Source organism: Ostrea edulis, chromosome 6, assembly GCF_947568905.1.
Source record: "Ostrea edulis chromosome 6, xbOstEdul1.1, whole genome shotgun sequence".
Lineage (NCBI taxonomy): Eukaryota > Metazoa > Mollusca > Bivalvia > Ostreida > Ostreidae > Ostrea > Ostrea edulis.
Window position 1 is genome coordinate 59,596,624 of NC_079169.1, and position 23,822 is coordinate 59,620,445.

At 36.1% G+C, this 23,822-nt stretch overlaps 1 protein-coding gene across 2 annotated transcripts; it reads left to right on the forward strand.

Moving 5' to 3' along the window:
* Nucleotides 1-3,213: 3,213 nt before the first annotated feature.
* Nucleotides 3,214-18,424, forward strand: LOC125645604 (organic cation transporter protein-like). 2 transcript variants are annotated; one of them, XM_048871208.2, is made up of 11 exons: nt 3,214-3,429; nt 4,851-5,073; nt 6,246-6,349; nt 6,529-6,683; nt 8,551-8,719; nt 14,027-14,242; nt 15,247-15,473; nt 15,679-15,860; nt 16,455-16,606; nt 17,731-17,799; nt 17,917-18,424. In XM_048871208.2, coding segments are annotated over exons 1-11 (1,641 nt in total). In that variant the 5' UTR covers nt 3,214-3,286; the 3' UTR covers nt 17,918-18,424. The 2 variants fall into 2 exon arrangements, with proteins under 2 accessions (XP_048727165.2, XP_048727164.2); XM_048871207.2 differs by lacking the exon at nt 17,731-17,799 and having other exon boundaries at nt 3,217-3,429.
* The last annotated feature ends 5,398 nt before the right edge of the window (nt 18,425-23,822 follow it).

Consider the following 23,822-nt stretch of genomic DNA (forward strand, 5'->3'; position numbering starts at 1 on the left):
TAAGAGGGACGTTAAACAATAGTCAATCAATCATAAGATCTAAAATACCATGTGGTTGTCCCATTTGTTACGTTAAATGGAACAGCCAATGCACCCTTAAGCTTTGACTTTGATGATGCTCCATTTTTGGTAAAGATTTTGCAGACAGGTGGTACTAGAAAACTGGTTCGAACTATCTTTATTTAAACAATAGAATGCTTTCTTTGTTGTTTCATCGGGTGATGAAGGTACATGTAGTTAACATTGCAGAAAAAATGCATATTACGGAAATCTTTTATGCAATGATTGCTACCTCCATCACCCAATGAAACAACAAAGAAAGACATTTTATTGTTTATATATATATATATATATATATATATATATATATATATATATGAAATAAAAACTAGAATTAAGTTATAAAATATCACATGGTTGACCTATTGACGTTAAAGAGAACAGCCAATGCACCCTTTGACCTTGATGACACTCCATATTTGGTCATGATTTTGCAGACAGGTGGTACTAGAAAACCGGATTGAACTAGTTTGTAACTAACATGTATTCAATTAAACATTGAAATGTTTTCTTTGTTGTTTCATCGGGTGATGAAGGTAGCCTAGCATTGCAAAAAAAATCATGACCGCTTAAGCAGGTTATGTAAAAAAATAAAAAAATAAATCTGCAATGATTACTACCTTCATCACCCGATGAAACAACAAAGAAAGACATTTTATTGTTTATATTTATATGGATTGTTTCTAAATATAAACTAGATTTAGGTACTAAAATATATGGTTGACCCATTCGTTACGCTAAACGGAACAGCCAATGCACCCTTCAACCTTGATGACGCCCCATATTTGTTGATGATTACAGAGACATGCAGGTGGTACTAAAAACCGGATCAAACTAGTTTGTAACAAACATGCATTCATTGTCCCAGATGAAAACTATGTCAATTTCAATAGAAATATAAGAGATAAGATTCAGTGAATGTAAATATTTTCTTTTTGACGTCTGGTCTTAGTTGTTTCATGCCTGGGGATTTTAGTTATCTCCCTTTAGAAATCTTCTTCTCGAAGTAAACCATATGCACGCCACAATGCCTGCAAGAAATTAAGAAAGATAATGTTACTTTATCTAATCCTGCTCCACCTTTTAAAAGATTCTGGTATGGTGTCATTGTATTTATCAAGCCTGTATATTATTGGAAATCTTATCATGCCGGTGAGTGTACATATATCACTGTAGAGGTCCCCCCTCCTCCAAAAAAAAAATTCAGTGTGATTTGAATAACTAACACATGGAAGACAGTGAAATGTCCATTGTTGACAATGGCTAACGTTCCATCAATTCAAAACAAAAGTAGTAATATAGAGTAAGTAAATGGTTTATTATAGTAACATGTGTTATAAGCAGTCACATACACATATGGTAGGAAAATAAACACCCGGCCAGTCGGTCTTCTGTCACTTTTAACAGTACAACATTCAATCAAAATACATTGGCCTTACGCATGGCGTTTAGAATATATAATACACTGTCTGTAAGTATATGCTAAGTAAAAGAAGTTTGCGGTTTGTCTAGGAAATTTTAATAAAAGAAATTTTGTTTTGTTCAAATCTGACATATTGATTACGTTGGGGTCAAATCCAATACTGTACCAAGATTGTTCTAAGATTTGAATATATAATATCAATAAAAGTTTATAAAAACTGGGAAAATGTTAGATGGAATCAATTACTTTGTCATTTCCAATAAATGGAATTTTACTGTTTAACCTTTTGCGTAATGTATTTTCGATAATGTCTGTGTAGCAGATAGTCTCAAACGTGAAGCTATGGAGAAAGTTTGGAAAGAATAGGAAAATCATTAGTTCTCGGTCTTCAATACATTTAAGTCCACTGCTGATAACGAATTCCCTAGATTAAAGGTACACTGGTCTTCAGATTTACTTCCAGTAGACATTGCCCACCTCCTAAGAAAACAATGCCTAAAATATGCATGTTAACAACTTTTTCATCTATTTCTAACTTATGGTGGTCCACGCGATCAATAAATAAACAGTGACTTCCCTGCCTTATCATATATGCAATTAGATGAATCGACAGGGCATGCTTACTCCTCCTAGGCACCTGATCCCACCTCTGGTATATCCAGGGTTCCGTATTTGCCCAGCTCTCTATTTTGTATTGCTTATGGGAGTTATGAGATTGATCACTGTTCGTTATGTTTACCTTTCATGTATGAATTTAAGAAAATTAGATGGATTGGATAATAACCTTTCAACCAATCTTTCTTCACTTTGTCCTTTTAATAGAATTTGAATATAATACCGTATCTGTGTATTATTTCTCATTCCGCAATTTTATTCTTAAGCTCGGAATGTCGTTAAAAAGACGTAATTATAACAAAGATAAATTTTTTTCCGTGTTCCCCTGTTTATCGTCTATAAACAGGGCTATAATGCCAGTATTGTTTATTGTGAGGGACATGATTGTAGATTTTACACGTGTACACGTGTTTATAAAGAAATTACATGTAGGAGGTGCTAAAATAAGCAAAGTTAGTCATAGAATTAGCTGGATTTAACAGCTTGCCTTTAAGGAGGTTATGCTAGATCGCCATATTGGCGGACTTCCTTTTAAAACATGAATGAAAATATAAATATCAGCAATATTTGTTTTTGAATTTGATAGCCTAGCTGGGTAACTCACTCAGTTAACGTATCGACTGCTGGTCTGCAGACCGTAAGTGCAAGCCATGCAAGTGTTTTAAAAACAAATTCAGATTACTTTTTGCTAAAACTGCATTCTTTGTCTAAATAAAGCAAATCTGAAAGTTTTCAATTTCAAAATATTATCGTACACTGTACATATCCTCCACTTTTCATCCATGTAAAATACCTCTGGTGTGTTAAGATGCCCAAGTTCAGAAAATTATACAATTACCTCACCTTTCTTTATATCATGAAGTAAATTTTCTTCATTATACCTTTCATACACTGTACATGCATGTACAAAGCAATTTTTTTTTGTTATTGAAATTGGTGTGGATATACATGTATATGGTTTAAACAGTACAAAGAAATGTGTTTATGACTATTGCTTTCCTCTTCAATTCCTTAAATATTTGCATAATACAAGAAAAACAACACTTCCGGTGATCAGGACCACAAGGACGGCGTTGGCAAATCTACTTTTCGTTTTGACCCCCCTGAGTTTCTGTACAAGTTCTGTTGAGGAGTTCTTCAGGTTCACACATCACTGTAGCGCGTAGTGAACTTCAAGGCGGTATTGGAATGAAGTTTGACGATGTTTTACTGCAGTTGGGAGAATTTGGTCCGTACCAAAAACGGCTTTACTTTTTACTATGTATCCCAGCGATAAGCGTTGGTTGTTACATGTTAAACCTTGTGATCATTTTAGAAACCCCACACCACAGGTATGTTTTATTCTTATTTGTAAGAAAATCATCGATCTCTTTTATTCCGTATAATTATATATATATATATATTGAACATGCAGAATACCATATCTTTAATCGAATTGCCTTTTCCTGTTCAATAGTAAATTTTGAGCGAATAAACATACAATTGTGTGTTTGTAAACCAGGAGCATACTTTTTATAACTAATTTTTCCCCATGTAATATGTATTTTGGCGCATTTTGAGGGTCGCTGTAGTTCACATTGTATATTTCTCACACGACTCGGTATGGGATATTGTAGTTTCTTCAATGTTTCTAAACAGCCGAACCTTTCTATATCTAATCTCCGCTGAGGAACACAATCTAATGTTAGCTCCACTGGGGATAAGAAATAGATATGCACCCCCGGTTTCTATCGCTTTACATCGTACATTGTTTTTACTGCAATGAATTATATACATGTAGGTATCGCCCGATTTATTGATTGACGAGCAATATAGTCTGTGATGAACACGTGTTCCTCAGTCTGATAGAATCTTTAATAATTTTTCGGAGTTTTATTTTCAACTTTTGAATTGATTCATACCGTAACCTGAAATTATTTGGCTTTGTATACTGACATTACTATGTACAGTGTATACCTATAATCTAACAAACAAAACAAGATGGTATTCTATTTTGATACTCATCACATTTTCCAATTCATTTTGAAGTACGTATACCTGTTAAACTGTTGACTTTGCATTATTCATGAGGAAGAACAAGATTTATGGTGCTAGACATCCATGCTCTCTCGACCTAAGACGTCGACCTCTAAAAAATATCATTCATTATTAACAGTTGATTATTTATCTGTAAGTTTTTTTCCTAAGTTTTGCGCTCTAAGCAAATTAATTAGCGCAATACTTCTGTCACTAGTTTTCATGGAGAGTGTTTATATGGCAGCTGCGGGCATTTGGTTAAAAACAAGAACTTTTATGTACTGATTTTCCCCTAATCTGCAAACCTCCCCCATCTTTAAGAAAAAGATGAAGGCATATTATAATTGTTTTCACCCAAAGAAAGTGTTCACATTGCTTTGTAAAGGGTAGTGGACGAAACCTAATGGTTGTCATAATCTTGATGAATTGAATTAACAATGTTATGTAATGGTTTATGACATTCTTCTTTATCAATATCAGATAAGACTCAGTATCTTGATAAGTGATAGTAACCTGATTGTGACCTGACTGAATACCAGAAATTCCCTCCTAGAAGCAATACACCACATGTTGTACGTGTACGCTTCAGTTCAATATGTGAAACGGTAAATAACTCTGATAAATCACAGTAGACTAATTGTGACCTGAATCAACGCCAGCATGGTAATATGCCACGTGATGCACGCTTCCATTATGTTTCCAATGTGTAACACATGCATCCATTAATTCACGACAGGTGCAAGATTCCCGGCTACGACAATGATACGTACGAGATCCAGTCGTCCTACCACCAGTCTCTCATTAACCAGACCATACCACTCGACCTTAAAGACAAGAAGCAGCCGTATGACAAGTGTCACCTCTACCAGCACTCCAACCTTACCAACACAGTGGAGCGGATCAAATGCAACGAATGGGTGTATGACCGCAGCATCGTTCTGGAAACGTTTACGACAAAGGTGTTGCTTTTAAAACATAACAATATACTATAAAATATTTTGAAAATAACGGATCATTATATTCTCATTAAAAGTCCTTACGAGTAATATATATATTAAAAACCAACAACACTCATCATCCAAAAGTGTCGAATCTGAATATAGATACGAGGTCAAATTAGGGATTGGTTGATTAAATATTCATTTGAAAACTTGAACCAACTTTCCCGCGGATAGCCTTGGGCTCTGTCAGCATAGGCCCAAGTTTAAATTTTGGTTCTGGGGGTATTCAACGGAGGCACGGAAATCATTACAATTTCTTACGTCACCACCACGAAAGGGACATGAGAGTATTAGAAATATGGTATAGGGTTATCGAACTTTATTCATATTGGAAAATATTGGCAATGTTGGGTTAGAAAAACTCGTGAACTTGTGAGCGAATTTCCACACCCAACGAGTGCCAATATTCACCAAAATAAGTTCAATAATTTCTTTTTAATTAATTGATGCTTAATGGATAAAATACCGAACCCGGCTATCTAGACCTTCCTAGGCTGGTCTGTAATCGTTGTTTACAATTTAGCGAATCCTTGGATATTTCATGTTCAATAATGGTCCAGATATTGCACACTAAAATCCTAAGTATCATATTGACCTAAAATGTTAATAATGGTATGATATTTATCATAAATGATAGCGGTGCAAAATCCTAATCTTCAACGTTGATACTTTAAAAGTATACATTATCCATATAACAAAGCGGTTACTGGTACGAGTTTGATATTGTTTGTTTTTATGGTGACGTCATTCACTAGCTGAGGATTGCATCGTCAAACAATACTTGACTGAGTAAAGTACGACTAGGGCATTTAGCCTTCTAATGAACTAACGAAATATGTAATTATCTTCAAATACTTCAATATCAATTCAATGTCAGTAGGTGGTTGTGACGTCATACAAGCAGTACGCAGTGTATGACTGATCGAGGTCGAAAGCAGTTGGTACAAGTTGCCGTTGAATCAAACCTCCCCTTGCAAGTATAAAATGACCCATTCACTACTTCACAAATTTGATAAATTAGGAGTACACAGGAAAAACGATTCCAAAATACAGAACCATCATATGAGAACAAGATGTCACACGGTTGAATGTGTGTATCATGAATGTGTTCTTTGCTTGTCTCCCTTTAGGCGAACCTCGTGTGTGAGGACGCTGCCTGGACGTCCCACATCAAACTTATCTTTTATATTGGAGTACTTGTCGGGGACATTGGTTTCGGTCTGGTGGCGGATCTGTAAGTAAACTATTAGAAAACCACTAAATTTTTCGAGTTTATTATATTTTTTTGTTGTTGTGAAAACATACTAGTAAGTTGTTTTAAGACATTACCCCTCAATGAATTCCACTGACTTGGTGATTTAAAGAATAGTATTTTACAAACATGACTCTACATGTGTCCGCCTCTTTCTTCAGTATAGGAAGACGGAAGACATTGATGGCGTCTGTCCTTCTGTGGAATGTGTCTGGTTTTGCAGTATGTTGGGCCCCGGAGTACATCAGTTTTATCATTTTAGAGTTCATTGTTGCTGCCGCTCAACATGGCGCTTTCATGGTGTGCAATGTCATGTGTAAGTTTTAAATGATTAAGTCTTGGTGAGTTTTGCTATGAATGTTTGAACTGCAATTGTTTCATAAGATACGCGAACAATCAAACGTTGTACAAATACAATAAAACATACACATCCTTCTGCATGAAATGCAGGGCAATTCTCAAGTTACTCACGATATAGCAATTAGGGATAATTCTGGAAAGTCTTAATAGGGAAATTTACCTCCTGTTCCATTACATGCCTTGAGATAATAAACGAGTCTGACCTGCCGAACAAGTTTTACTACCAAATTACCCCCGAATTGGAAATTGCATGACAGACGTCTGAAGGAAGAGTCTCTTGAGGTTAGCAATAAGCAAAGATTACAGACGAAAACAGACCACTGGTGTGATTTTAAAACGCGTCAGCATCTGTCATCCAATATGTCACTTATACCTGATAACCCTCACTGTATACATACAATCATACTTTGAAGTAAGACGCTAAATTTTTATAACATGGAAATCCTTTCCTATCTCAATATCAGACGTTATAAAGATTTAAGTCAGTGTTTTAATGACCGTAGAAAATTCATATACACTTACATTGAAAAAAGGTGGAGATAACAGTGATCAATCTTATAAATCCTTAAAAAGAACAAAATTAAGAGTAGGACAAACACGGACCTCTGAAAACACCAGAGACTAGGAGGAGTAAGCATTCCTGTTGACCGGTCACACAAGCCGTGATCTATGTAAACGGGATAATCCGCAGTCAATATCGGCATGTAAGGAATGAGCGAACAATTAGTATGTTTATCACCTGCATATGGTGTTAATATCTCTCAACTGATTCGATATGCAAGAGCTTGTTCTACGAATGGTCAGTTTTTAAATCGAAGCAGGATACTGACAAACAAGTTGATGGTGCAGGGGTTCCAGTAGTCTCGTTTAAAGTCAGCATTTCGCAAATTCTATGGTCGTTATAACGATCAAGTTTGCCAGTACAACCTATCATTGGGTCAAATGCTGTCTGAAGCGTTTCATGCCGATTGTTAGGCCGTTCTTGGCACACTGACTTTGACTACGGATAACTCTGTTTACCTGATCAAAATACGGGCTTACGGAGGGTGTGACCGGTCGACAGGGGAAGCTTACTTGGCACCTGATCCCACCTCTGATATATCCAGGGGTCCGTGTTTGACCAACTCTATTTTGTATTGCTTATAGGAGCTATGAGATTGATCACTGTTCGTTATCTTCACCTTTCAGGAAACACATCAGACAGCATTTTACTTATGACTGGTTGCATTCGCAAATAATTTCATCATAACAACCATCAAACTGGTGAAATGCTGAAATACGAGACGGTTGAAAACCGTGTAAGATTAACATATTTGTCTGAAGCTGGCCGCAGATCTGTAGCTCTCTGGGAAAAATTGGGATAAACCAGAGAGCTATAGAACCAACGAAGTTGAAATCATCTAGCTTGTTCTAGCTTGTCATTTCATAAAGTTGTTAGTTTGCCGTTAACATTCACGTTCAGTAAAACATCCAAATATGAATAAGATTTGGAATACATTATGGTGTTTTTTTTTATTGAGTTCATTGGGATATATCGAATCGGTATATAAATGAAAGTGAAAATTGCTAATTGATAAAACGTCGTCGACATATCTAAATGTCGCCTCAAGAGATACATGTACCAACGGTCAGTATAATAAAATGTTCACAGAGAGAGAGAGAAAGAGAGAGAGAGAGAACTTTTGTCTCTTCAGATCGTAAAATTGCTTAAGCTTCACATATTAACTAAAGCCTTTAACTCGGTGAAAAATTCTCGAATGGAGCGTAGAAATAACAACCAAAGAAAATACAGTTTTTTGTGAGATGACTGCTAACTTTTTCAGCGCTAGAGTTAGTTGGTCCTAACAAGAGAGTTTTGTGTGGAACTTTGATCCACGGATTCTTTACTCTTGGATTACTGTACCAGTCGGGGGCCGCTTACTTCATTAAACACTGGAAATGGATCGACTTGGCCATAGCTGTTCCACTGGTGTTCTACATAGCTTACTATTGGTAAATATGTTAGATCTACAAATACAAATCTTATCCTTTTTGCTTAATTTTTCAAACTTTGCATTTTTTTATTCTACTTCCAATTCTATATCTTGAAACGTGTTTTTTTTTTTAACTTTCTACATTATTGCATATAAGTATAAATAATTATATGTATATAATTAGTCACTTTAAAACTGTTATATCCAATATTTTTTGTATATCTGCAATACTGTTTGATATTTTCATTTAAATACGTATACTTGCCTGTCAATCTATGTCCAGTTATTGTCAGATAACAATGTATGTGTTTTTTGTCTACGAGTTTACCTTGATTAGGTTTTTCCAGTTATACACATCAAACTGTGTTCACTTGGGACTAGTTTAAAGCATGTCTATTATTTATGATCATTCTATTTTGTCTCCTGTATTCAGTTGTACTGTGTTTCATTTCAGTTTATACAGTATGTTTTCAATTCAGGTTTTCTTAAAGGAAAATCTTTTCCATACACTTTAAATCTGAGTAATTTTATTGAAGAAATGTTTATTTCTTTCCTTACCCAGGTTTGTTCAGCTGAAGTGTGATATTTGTTTCTCATAATAAATGTAGTCACTGATGACCGACAAGATTCAGGCGCAGAGAGGGTAAATGCTATCGACCAGGATACCGGTGGGTCACTGATGGTGTGTTGATTCACTCTGGTTTGATTGTATCATGTTGAATACGATGTTTTTAATTTGATGTTGATATATATATAATTCATTCGTATATTTCTATTTTCTATCAGGCCACCTATAAAAAAATTATTTGTTTGTCCTTTCCTGCCTCTTTACTGCAAATCTGGTTAGGAAGGACATTTAGCGCAGCAGATATGTGAAAATTCTGTTAGAATTGTGCCTTTGATGATACAAGCATGAAATTTGGTACACAGTTAGGGCATACCCTTACAATAAAATTTGGATGTAGGGACATTCCAAATTCCTCATAGGGCTATAATGGCAGCCATTTTACAAAATGGCGGTTATGAATTACGTATTTTGCCTACTAGCTCAATCCTATCATATATACTGGGTATGAAACGCAATGCAGTGAGCATATTATTGAATGTTATGCACATACTATGCAATGACTCCATAACTGCAGAGGTTGGTAACAACCTACTTATATACCTATGCTATTCTGTTTCCTGTTTTCAGGTTACATGTACAACCCTACCGCACAATATCTTGTCTTTTAGACTGTAGCTGCTTGGTGTTGATTCCCAATTTGTATATTGACTGGGTGGTGGTAGTGCGTATTACCTGAATGACAATGACCTATAAACATTTAGGTACTGTATCCCCTACAGCGTGGTACATCTGTAACAAACTTGCCTTATCTGACATATTGAAACAAGTGCGTGCGTGTGTTATGTCAAGATGACACTGCTGAGACCATTTCCTGTCCAGCTGATTCCAAGCGAAATAACAATCTCTTGCAGACAATCTCCACACCTTCAGTCAGATCGGCTGCCTGCCAAAATCTCTAGAGCTTTTCCGGCTGGACAATGGTGAGGGTAACTAGTCGACTTTCCAGAGCCACAAGGCTAAGTGGCATGATTCGTGCAAACTGCAGTAAAACAAAATTGCACTGTATGTGGTACATAATGGAGAAACTGAACTCAAAGTCCATGAGCAAACAAACACACGTATGTAGTCTTTGCTCAAGATGTGAAAGCACTTACCCATGTCATTGGAGAGATTGGGAACCCATTCTGTGAAGACAGAAAAAATGTCTTGGTGCTAGACAACATAGACCTGGCAGACCCAGCAGTCACTAACACTCTACATCGATCGAGAAGCAGGGACATGAACAGTATGACACATATCAACGAAAGGCCTGTTCATCAAACAAAGCTCATCACTGCTCCAATAATGAGAAACAACCTCCCTCTCTTCAACCGACATCCAATCAGACAGAAGTAAAGAACATAGTTTCATTTGTCATCCTTCAAGAATGACTGCTCCCTGTTCTCTATGTTGTTTATTGCGTTGCAGACTCGTGGTGGGGATCTTGATGAATTCTTCACACAAGAGAACCAGGTTTGTCCCCCTGCATTGTCATAAATGGGAAAAATGAGACATGGAACAAAGTCTGGTCTGGTTTGGTGCTTAGGAGATCTGATCACTCCACCGGGGAATTATGCTGCTAGTCCTTCTGTTGAAGTCATGATCCTGGATGGAACAGCTATCGTCAACATTCTGATACCTACTAATACGAAGACCTCTGCGTACGCATCAATAATATTCTTGACGTACATCACATCTCACCTCCAGCATATGAGCAGGGTGGATATTGTATGGGATGAATACTTCCCAGACAGCTGAAAACAGACATCAGGAAGAGGGTAAAATGCATCAGGAGACGAATTGAGCCATCTAGTTCCATCTCTGGAAACTGGCAGGTATTCCTCCGCTTAGACGAAAACAAGGTAGAGCTGTTTGCCTTCCTTGCAATGAGGATAGCAATCATGGAGACAGAGAAGCAAATCATCAACACAAACCATAAAGATGTGCTTTATACACAGCCCGGAGATGCGGCTGGTCTCGCCACGTACAGCCATAAGGAGGCAGATACGAGAACACTACTCCATGTCCAACATGCAGTGAGGAAGGGCTAAACCAAGATGTCATAGCACATAGATGATCTGATCCTTACAGTGGCAGCAGCTGGAAGTCTGGACATCAATGAACTTTGGGTTGCTTCTGCCTCAGGAAAGAACTTCAGGTACTTGGCAGTTCACAAGATGGTTATGACACTGGGACCGAACAAGTGTCGAGGGTTGCCATTCTTCCACGCCCTCATTGGGTGTGACACCTTGTCATGCTTCAGTGGGAGGGGAAAAACAACATGGGAAACACGGAAAGCCTGTGGTGAGATCACTACAGCTTTCTGTGCATTGGCTGTCATGCCAACCATTTCAAATGTAGATTACGACATGGATCCACTGGAACGTTGTGTTGTCCTGCTCTACGATCGAACCTGCAGCCATGAAGATGTCAAACGAGGCTCGCAAGCATCTCTTCACCCAGAGTGACAGATCAATAGAGGCCATTTTTTCAACTCCAGAAACTCTCAGACAACACATCAAGAGAGCTGCCTACCAAGCCGACTTCTGTTGAAGCCAGATTATGGTTTGTACACTAGAGTTTTCTTCGCCTAAATGGGACAATTTCTACCCAGAATTATCGTTCCTTACACTCACATATATCTCTGTCAACGTCTCGATGGTTTTTCAAGTTTCTTGTAAAAGGGTAAAAATGCTCAAATAAAGTATGGTTGCAAACATATACGTAAACAAATCAATAATAAGTAGATGTCAAGTCTATCTGTGACACAAGGAACATCGAATTGTGTTGAAACGCGGATACTGTTTAAATACACTATATACATGTAGGTAGACATGCATTGTAATGAGAGATAAAAACTACAATAAGTTCCTTGCCCTACATTATCCTGATATTTCGTAAGCTAGTTCTTAGATTTATTCTTATTAACCGTGAAAAAAGTGGATTTACACGTGGAATAACACTGCTAATTTTTAGAAGTTGACATAGGTATATGTGATTGTAAGAAATAACTCTGGGTAGAGATTGGTAAATGGGGTTGGGATCAGAGTGATAATGGCTGGGGGATATATTGGACAACCCTTCCGGAGGTAACTGAGGTATGCCATCAATTGATTACATGTGGATGCAAAAAGGAGTTGCAGAGGACAGTCCAAGTGCGTTAAGACAGCACTCCAGTGCACAGCTCTGTGCTACTGTCAAGGAGAGTACACACAATAGTTTACAGGAGGGATTGCAGATTTGTATACAATCATATGGAAGACTATAACACTTGCATCCAAGATTTTTTCTGTGCGTCATATGTAATGGTCAAATAGAAGCACTTCAGTGTGTTAAAGTGATATTTCCCGTTCATTTTCTTGGCATTTCCTAAGTTTGTTTTTAGAAAGTTCAAAACCAGGACCAAATAAATGTTATGTACGCTTTTTCACATTTAATGCCATCCCAAAACCCTTTTAAGTGAAAAAACACCGTTGGTGGACTTCTTCAAAAACTAAATCTACTTAATTGACTTATATCCTGTGTCATGTACTACCCAAAAGGCAATCATTTCTAAAAATGGACGCCATTTTGGCCCTAGGAGAAATTTGGAATGTCCCTATATCTAAAATTCTTCCTAGCAGAATCCTCTATCAGTGTACCAAATTGCATGCTTGTATCACCAATAGCACATTTTCCCCACATATCTGCTGGGCTAATTTTCTTACTTGGAAAGGCAAATATTTGCTTTCAATTGTTTTTCCAATGGTTTCTATAAAAATGAGTAAATGACAAGGATAAATTGAGTAAAATAAACGTGATGATGAAAATATCAGAATCGGAGAGATTTATTTCAGTTGGAAAGGCGAGGGCAAACAAACACATCACTTTTGTTTTAGTACATGTATCAAGTTTATTCATTTACAGGATCTTAATGTAGTGCAACTGTTAAAACCGATCGTATTACATCTCCGCTATAACAAACCTACTAACTTTCATTAAACATGTACAATAATGCGGATAAAATGACATAAAGCCGAAGAACGATTTTATATATCTCTATGCTTAGCTCTAATTCATCTTTCATAAAACATGGCTCCATCCATACGTAAAATGTATTTACATGTGGTGATAGATTTGAGGTTAGGGTCATCCACAGGTCAGAATTGTGGCACCTTCCTAGAACTGGTAACCTCTTTACCTGAATGTAAAATCTTGAATTTTATTATTATTATTTTTTAAACAAAAAAAAACAACAAAAAACCCACCCCAAAACCATCATCGCACAACCATAAGAGGAAAACGTAAATGCAGTTATTTTACCGTGTTACTCAAAAATGTATCTTTTCAACGCGAATGTGTAATAAATATAATGAACACTTTGCACTCAGTTTCGTTGTATATACATATGTTTCATTTTTGTACGGAAACATAGTTTACTATAAAAGATAAGAAAAAAGAAAACGCAAGATTTGTATATTTTTCTGATAATTTTAAATAATTTGATTCATAGATAAGCATAGTTGGTGAAGGTACACCGATCAATTGTTAGTGTAGACCGGATGATTGATAATGTACTGAATGGAAATTCTTTTCAGTTTACTTAACTGCATCATTTGTTTTCTTTCAGAAAAGAAACAATCACAGCTCTTAACCTTTTAACATACGTTGCATCATCTCATGTATATTCTTACTAAATATTTTATAGATATTCACGCATAATTACACTTATTCGATCAGGTTGGTGCCCGAATCGCCGCGCTGGCTTATGAGTAAAGGACGATATAAAGAGGCGGAAAAGATCATTCAAAAGGCGGGAAAAGTCAACAAAGTGAAACTCCCAGAGAAAATGATCAATCCGTCGGCAATCGAACGTGAAGAAACGGAAATGAAGTTGTGGCATCTCTTTTCCACGAAAGAAATGTTTTCTCGAACTACAATCCTTCTCTACAATTGGTATGCCATCATGTATAAAATCCTCTAAATTCAAAGGGTCAGTTATGCATGAAGTCATGTAAATCTATCGAGTATATTTTGGTGGAATTTAAAAAACTGTTTAACATAAGTTGGTAAACCCATTCTTTTTCTGTATAAACTTTCTTTGATATGAATTCGTTCAAGGAAATTTAAACGATCTAATAAATATAAGGAATCGGAAAATGCAAATCAACGCATTTTAATTTCAAAAACAGGAATAATTTGTGTGTAGAATTATGTGCGAAAATGACTAATGCTGACTTTCATATTTGTATGGACATCATAATGACGATTTTCATTATATATTCTATTTGTTATATACATGTACTAGTACAATACATGTATATCAGTCGGGTGCCAGAATTCTCGTGGGGAATCGGATAAGAATAGGTCCTCGGTACCCCTTGCTTGTCGTAAGAGGCGACTAGATTGGGCAGTACTTCCGATATGACCGCAAAAACCGAGGCCCCGTGTCACAGCAGTGTGGCACGATAAATATCCTTCACTGCTCAAAGGCCTAAACCGCCGAGCATAGGCCAAAATTTTGCAGCCCTTCACCGGCAATGTTAACGTCTTCATATCAGTAATAAATTCTCGAGCGGGACGTTAAACAATATACAACCAACCAAAATCTTTCTTTTGTATAATGTAGTCGAGCAAAGATCCCGAATCTACATTGTGATAAGGCGTAGATGAGGAACAGTGGTCTATCTCATAATTCCCACAAAAATACAAAATTAAGAATATGACAAACACGGATCCCTGGACACATCAGAGATGGGGTCAGTTGCCTAGAATGAGTAAGCATTCCCTGTTGACCGGTCACATCTGTCGTGAGTCCTGTATCTTGATCAAAAGTAAACGGAGTAATCCGTAGTCAAAATTAGTATTTGAGGAATGGCATAACATTTGGTATGAAACACATCGGACATTTTACCTAATTTATATACATTGTTCAATCCAATTTTGAATGTTTGTTTTAGGATTGCAGTGGCACTGATGTACTTTGGCGTAACTATGCACGCTGGGAATATTGGTGGGAATTTCTACTTCAATTTTTTTCTGAACGCAATCGTTGAGTTCCCGGCGGTTGTGTTTGTGATATTGACGATGGACAGGATTGGAAGAAAGAAACTTCAGTGTCTATGCATGGTATTCGGAGGCGTGGCGACTATATGTACAATATTCACAATCATTTTTGGAGGAGACGGTAGGGGAAATAAACTTGTCTTGCAATGGTGAAGTACTGCGATCTCCTTTATATAGCAATGCTCAGTTAGTGAGATAACGAAGTACAGTATATTCGAGTAGCTTTTATCAACTGTAATTCATCGCTTCATCTTAAGCAATTCCCGTTACCTGAACTGATATATTTAGACATGCAATTACAGTACTTACATGTATTTCTGTAACAGATTTCACTTGGGTCACAACTACGCTCTCTTTGTTTGGAAAAGTGGGGTCGACGGCGGCATTTTGCGTGATCTACGTCATGACTCTAGAACTTTACCCGACTGTGCTTAGAAATGCAGCCTTAGGGGGCGGATCTTGTGTGGGCAGGGTGGGGAGCATGCTGGCTCCTTATGTTGCATCTTCTGTATGTATATTACTCTTTTCATGGAAACGAATGTTCTATTATTTGCAGTATATACCTGTTAATATGATGGTCTTAAAAATAAGTAAAGACAAAATATGTCTATGTGGTTCCGAAACTGTCCTATTCGTGATAAAAGATAAGACAATATATGTGACAAATGTAACATAAGGCGGTATGAAAGTTGGCTTGTCAGAAAATCTTGACAAGCAAACTATAAAGGTTCCCTCGACCTTTAAAATCCTAAACACGTGTGGAAGGTGTTCTATTATATTGCCTCAAAACTTCATTTTCTAAAATCGTAACAGGGGATAACCCTTCGCTAGATGGTTTCATTTTGTTCTATTTGTTATAACTTTCAATACAACATTCTTCTCATTCACAACTACTACCAGAAATAGCGAGGAAGGGGTCAGTCACCCAATATATCTGTAATAACACATAATTGTCATTGTTAAAAAAAGTGAAGGATGGGCAAAGCCCCCTACCACCCCCCACCCCCCCCCCCCCACCCCTGATATTACGTGATATCAATCAATGTAAGAAATACCAAACTGGCACCTCATAGATTAATTTGTTGATTATTTTCCTTACAAGGGTGTTTTGATCGATGGCGACTTTTCCACTGCTCTACCACTGGTGATATTTGGGGTTATATCGACATCGGCTGGGATACTAGTTCTATTCGTTCCGGAAAGTCAGCACAGAAAGTTACCTGAGAGTGTTCGAGATGGAATTAAGTTTAAAGAGTGAGTAATATTCAGTGTGGAGATACGACCACAGTATATAAACATAATATATATTGTACCGAACCAAAAAATCATTAGAATAACTGAGAAATAAAACGAAAATTATATAGCTTTAAAAAGCGTCTGAATTAAGGGTAGACTGGAAACTGGCCACGTGATTGAAATACATATATATTATGCCAAAGACTATCTCTCGTAACAGTGGCTGTCGTCGCGTTACTAGCTTTTTATTGATTTGCATGGGAGGTAACTATTTCATGCCATTGACAAGAACCTCACATAATTTGGACATTTTTGTATCGGGGGTCCCCCATACTACGATTTTATTACATGCAAGTATAAAAAAAAAAATATTGACAATTTTTTTTCATGCCTACATTTAATAAAAGTCTGCAGTTTTAAACTTTCCCTGGGTTAACGATAAGCAGAACAGTGGCATGGAAAAATTCATATTCCAATAAATTTTCTTCATACTTGGTGAAATTTTAGTGATGGAGACCCTCTATACAAATCTATACCATTCATGTAGGGAATCTTGTTATTGTTGGGAGTTAAGGGCATGAAAGAGTTATCTCCCATGAAAATCTGCTAAACTGAAATTTATTTTTGCCAAATATCTATCAACTTTAGACCATAGGACTGTTAACTTTTCCAAAATTTCTGTCTGAAATTTACACAGACCATAAGGAATGGATTCCCTTTCAATACTTTTCAGTATCTTTTCCGATTGTGTGGTTTCGGCAAAGATTTAACCAATAATACATGTGTATGAAAATTTACTACGTAATACCCCGTTTTCACTATTTTATAGACACATTTCTCTGATTTTATGAAAAAATAGATCAATGTCATTTTTCCAAAACGCATTAAATTAAATCTTTTTTGTACTTAATATACGTCATGGGAATATGAACCAGGGCAACATTGAACCTTTTGCACTCCAACTACTGTAATCGCTTATCATCATATATCCGGTACACTTTAACGCCACCTATCATATTTAAAAATTCCAAAAAACCATTGTTCAAATTAAATCCATGCATATAGTGAATATTTCATCAAAGTGGAAGGAAGGAGAATTGGACGAGAAATTTGCAATATATCATGTATCGCTTACTATTTAGGAAACTCCATGATATCAACCAAACAGTTTCCACGCAAGGGCATGCACTAAATAATTTGAAACAAAATTGGTATGTAAAGAAGCAAAACTTTTTACACAGTGTCGTTATCATTACGCACCCATCTGTGTGTTACATGTCGTTTTGTTGTGTTTTATGCTTAATTTTGATTTGATTATCTCTTTACAGAGCTGAAGAGATTGACAGTAGGCAGCCATCCAATGATAACGAAGATAAATCATTGCTAGTTATGTCCAAATTCACAGACGAATAGCGAAAATAATCCTAAAGAAAATGTAGTACAATTGGTTAATGTTTACAAATTTTGAACATCCTGATATCAGCATTTTAATTGATAATTCTTAATATACAAACATTACCATTGAAGAGGGGACCCTTTTCTTTAATGTGTACAGCTTTATTTGTTCAGTTTCACTACACAGCTGAAAGTATACAAAAATGTACATTCTACTTAATATGAATCGGACCTAACAATCAAGATGGAAATTCGCAAGTTCAAATGCAAAGCTGTAAACAGTGGATTCCAATTGTACTAATACCTTTGTATGTGATGAAATATCTCTCATAAACCCACCTAATTCTAGTGCCGTGTTGTCAGTTCATGGTTTTAGCACATCTTTATGTAATACCCGGTATAAGACATACAAACTAATAAACGTCTAGAATTAACGTCAAATTTATTTGCATTGCTTTTGAATTCATATGATTTGTAATGCAAATTCAGAAAATATGGAAAGTGTTTTCTGGTTTTAACTGTACACTCGAAGCACAGGTCAATGATCATGTTTATAGTAACTACCGGTCCAGAATAATCGGCTGCAGTTTAATAGTTGGTACAATCGTAGCATTGTTGGTGTAATCACGATTTAGCTCCTCTCTCCGATAGCAATAGATAAATAATTTCATATGGTCGCAGGATGATCACAGGCATTAAAATAGCAAGAAGATTTTTAAGGTTTACTCAAGTTTTATTACTTTCAAGTTATAAGTTAATGTTCATCAGAATGGGGTCCTTTTCTGTGATTCAAAAAGAATTGTAGGAAGAAGATATCTGTAACGATAAAATATTCAAAAACATTTAGATGAAATGTGAAGATAACGAAAAGTGATCAATCTCATAACTCCTATAAGGAATACAAAATAGGGGGTCGGGGAAAACAAGGACCTCTGGATATACCAGAGGAGCTATAAGGTGCCCAGGAGGCGTAAGCATCCCCTGTCGACTGGTCACACCCGCCGTGTGCCCTATATCTTAATCAGATAAACGGAGTCATCCGTTGTCAAAATTGGTGTGCCAAGAACGGCCTTACAATCGATATAAAACACGTCACACGGCATTTGACCTAATGATAGGTTGTATTTGGCAAACTAAATCGTTTTAACGACCATAGAATATACGAAATGCTGACTTTAAAGGAGACTGTTGAAACCCCTGTAATATTAACTTGTTTGTCAGTAGCCTGCCTCGAATTAAAAACTGATCATGCGCAGAACAAGCTCTTGTGTATCTAATCAGTTGGGAGATGTAAACTACACATGCAGGTGATAAAGGAATATTGCTACATAGATATGGGAAGTTGAAGACGGAGAAACTTAAATAACCACGTTTGTCATAAAGTTGAATTGCTAGTTTGCCGTTAATATCTATTTTTAAAAATATATCTAAGTACGAAGCTGATGTGGAGGACTTTGTGGTGTCTTTTATCTCGAGTTCACAGGAATATATCGAATCGACATATGAATGAAAATGGTTATTGTTAAAACGTCGTTGATATATCTAAATGTCTAAATGAAGGCCACAGCAAGAGATTTTTTCTTCTCATGTAGAAGCTTTTGAATAAATTTTGCTTCATTAGAATATAAAAACAGGTCAGCTAATAAGGGAGCACAATTCATACCCATGGGAATTCCATCTGACTGTTGGAAGATCTGAGATCAGAGTACTTATACGTGGAATCAGAGTGGTGTTTAACAAAGTAATATTTTGATGACTGATCACTAGATATGAATATTCCCTTTTTCCATTTTTGTTGAAAAAGCAACTGTCTATGATGTCAAAAAGTCTAATCTTTAATTTATCGTGAAGAATGGTCGTATAAAGTGTTGAAAAGTCATACATTTTGATGTTGATTTCAGAAAAGTTTTTCAATTTCAAATTGGACTTTTTAAAATCCACATTAATAATTTTGAGGTACACTACTTCTGGCATATTTTGTGGCACAGTACGTTGCCGATGAAGCGCTGCAAAATTTAGGTTTACATTGTGTATATGCTTGGCACTTGCGGCCTTTAGGCAGGGAGGGATCTTTATCGTGCCACATTGCTGTGACATGGGACCTTGGTTTTTGTGGTCTCATCCGAAGGCCCACCCATTTAGTTACCTCTTACGACAAGCAAGGGGCACTGGGAACTTATTCTAACCCGGATCCCTACGGGAATATGAGTTTTTGAATCCAGCTAAGGTAAATAAATGCAATTTGATATAACTATCGTTGCAATAATAAAAACATTACACTTCGCTTTTATCGAGCTTATATATTTTGGGGCGAGGTTTTATTGAACAGGTTTAGCATTTCTTCTCATTAACCAATCACGGTGAAAGGATGACATATCATGGACATCCAAACTCTCTTTTAATGAAACTATACGACCAGTTAGTGAGTGAGATGACAGTTCACGAGTGCCATTTTTATATACTTCTCACCACGAACAGACACACTGTTTTTGGAATGATAGTATATTGTTGAAATGAAATGTTCATATGGCAATTATTTAAAAGAATAAGCATGTGATATCAAATGGTTTGGGGAAAATCCGTGCGTTATAAAATTGATACATTGGTGCGTTATAAAATTGATACATTGTAGCGTTATAGGTCAGAGTAACATTTAAGTTATGGGAATGTTCCCAATCAACATAATGACATTTATCTCCCAATGACGAGGTTGTAGTCTCTTCTTTCCAGTCAAGGCGTTTTTCTTAAAGTATTTCTTTTTATGTTTATCAGCTTCTATTACCCAAACTCTGCTCATCGTAGCTCGTTTTTGCCGTCATTAAAAATCTGAACAAAAGAATGATTGAGATTGAAAAATTGTCATTTATTACCATACCAAATGACGAAAGCAATCTTCAACATAAGATTTTGGGGGAAATCAGATAATACATTCTAAATCAAAGTACCTGCAAAGCTAAATTACTCAAAGTCTGATTTCCCCCAAAGAAGACAAAATAACTTAAATAATGCTACTCTATAAGATGACACAAAAAAATTCATCAAAACAAACCCAGAGCAAAAAGATGGCGAAAAAATTCAACTTACTTGTTGTTATAGAAATTGGATCCTTCAATTTTGAACAAAATGAAAAAACTTTGACCCAATTTACAATTTGTATTCACTGAATCCCATGTATATGGAAAGGCTAACGTGTGCAAAACACAAACTATTGCGTGCCTATCCAAGCCAGTGATTGGCTACCAAACTTGAGGCCCCCAACGGGGTAAAGTTCTGCGAGGTCCCCAATATGGTAAATGACACATATATACGCTTTAAACATAAATGTTATTATGTTCCATAATATTGATTTTATGTACCGTATGGATCAGGGATCGAATGGAATAAGTAACTGTATTTTTTCTGTATAATTACCTTTTTTCAAAGTCATCGAATGTAATTCTTCCCTTTCATGTACATAGAACATATTTAAACACATCAAATAACGTGTTTAATACGGAACTTTCGCGATGTGCCGGAACGACCGATTATATTTAACGTATATACACCACGGACACGTGATAATAACCAGTTGTAGGGTAAAGCTGACATTAATACAAATGGTGTTTCGCTAGCAGACGGTCCGTAAAGAGCTATGCGCAGTCCTGCGATGACGATGCAAGTCACTATTAGTGATTTGTATCTGGGTGTAAATTAGACGGAAGGGAAAAGGCGTATTTAAACGCGTATCATTTGATGCAAGGCGTGAAGTTTTACTGATATCTTCAAGATTTGTTTCCCTCGCCAACGCACACAATTTAATCTTATGCATTTTCCTGTAAAATGGTTGTAGTAATTCCTTTCTTTCAAAGATAACATTTGAATGCAGGAATTTGATAGCAATTGAAGTATCCCATGCTTGTTTACTTAGTTGTTATTGTATCCGGAAGTGACATGTCCTACAAATTACGTTCAACGCGCGATAAGAGTAAGAGTCAGAGTGGATCCGTATCTCGAAAATCCCGCATTCAAGTACTTTTTAATTGCATGCCTAAGATTACTAAAAGTGAAACTGCTTTGGTTGAGTTGATATGTTAATTATCCCCTCGCTATTCATCAGGAAGTAGGATGTAGTAACGGGGCCGTTCGTGTGTGAGTGTGTACACACATGTGTCTAACACTGAGTTTGTAGACACTCTACGGGCCACATTTTTTGCTCGAGTGATTTGATACTTGATATGTAGCTTTGCTACCAAGAGAGGGAGCACCATATTGATTTTGGGATCCAAAGATCAAGGTCACAACGAGACTTCATAGAAAAAGCTTGCAGACACTCAATGCGAGGGGATATGCATTCACAATGTTTCATCACATTGTTGTTTTATACTGCGAGATTAAATTGTCTATTCACAGTTCCTTACACCTTTTTAAATCCAATTAGTTGTAATAATTAACAACAATCTCTATAGTGAATTTTGATAAAATGTCTACATAAATACAAACTAAATGTACATTTATGTATATATTGATATCCATAAATAAATGCTCAAGTCAAATCAAAATCACCCAAAAGAACATTTATGATATTTTGATAAGATTAGAATGTTTGTATTTTTCAATTTAAAAAGAAAAGAAAAATCATGCAAACATTTTCAAAGTATTTGATATTAATGTAAGCAGCGATGCAGACTTATTACTTCTAAATATAATGTCTCTAACTCGATATTTCCGCTCCTCGTTCAACCTGCTATTTGCAACAAAACAGTTTCGCACCATAGAACTAATTCAATCAAGGAGAAAATATAGAAGACTCCCCTGTGCCTTTGCAAAATCGATTCACATAAATAGGATTCAAACGTGTTTTTTTAAAATTACATCTTCATGACTAGAAAATCATAAAGGTTTAAAAAGATCCCCTTTTCATTAAATGCGTTTCCTAAATATAGTGACTGGAGTTGATTTATTTCTTATGGTCTTTTTGGCAAATAAAACAAAATTGTAAATATTGTTAAGATATGTTGAAAGTATTAACGCATTAAGCCAATTTCTTTGAATAAGCAGAAATGAATTAATGTCGTGTCTATGTTGTTGAAAATATAAAAGTAAACAGATTTAGGAAAATTAGCAAATAGGAAAAATCCGGTGAAGAGAAAATATGGAAATTTCAGTTTTATTTTTGATTTTGTGTTGCACAATTCCTTGCATTGCAACGGTAAGTATGCTTAGAATCCTCTATCTAAAAAACTTCATTTTTCCAAATGCACTACTGTAGAATAGTGATATACTGTAGATTCCTAAACATACGCGAGGAATCTATTATCGCGTAATTTCGCGATCGAGGCGTCAGTCGCGAAATAACATTACTCGCTTTTAATTTGTTGTTGTTAAAATACATGCAAGAACTCTTGATTAACAGACGACACGCGAATTCATGTACACGCGATTTGACGTTTACGAGTCATTTACCATATTTAAAAAGTACTCACATAAAATTAGGAATCTACAGTGTATTATATGATAATCAGTATCAAATCTGTAAAGCAAAACATGTCAAGAACAAGTTTTGGTAGTTATTATTTCAATGTTATTCATCAGAATTACGTGCCGAGTGAATAATAAAACGTATTCAGTATTTGGTATAATCATTAATTATCTTTACAAACCTGGATGAAAAACTTTTCAAATATACAAAAAAAGTGATAACAGTCGTCTTTCCGTAGATATAAAGGTTCATTGCTTCCATGACTTTTGCAGCCTCCAATTTTTAGTGGGTTGCCTACGTCTGTGAACGTTGGTGAACAAGAATACGAAAACCGTCTGATCTATACCCTCACTGTCAGTGACGTCAACAATGACGCTTATG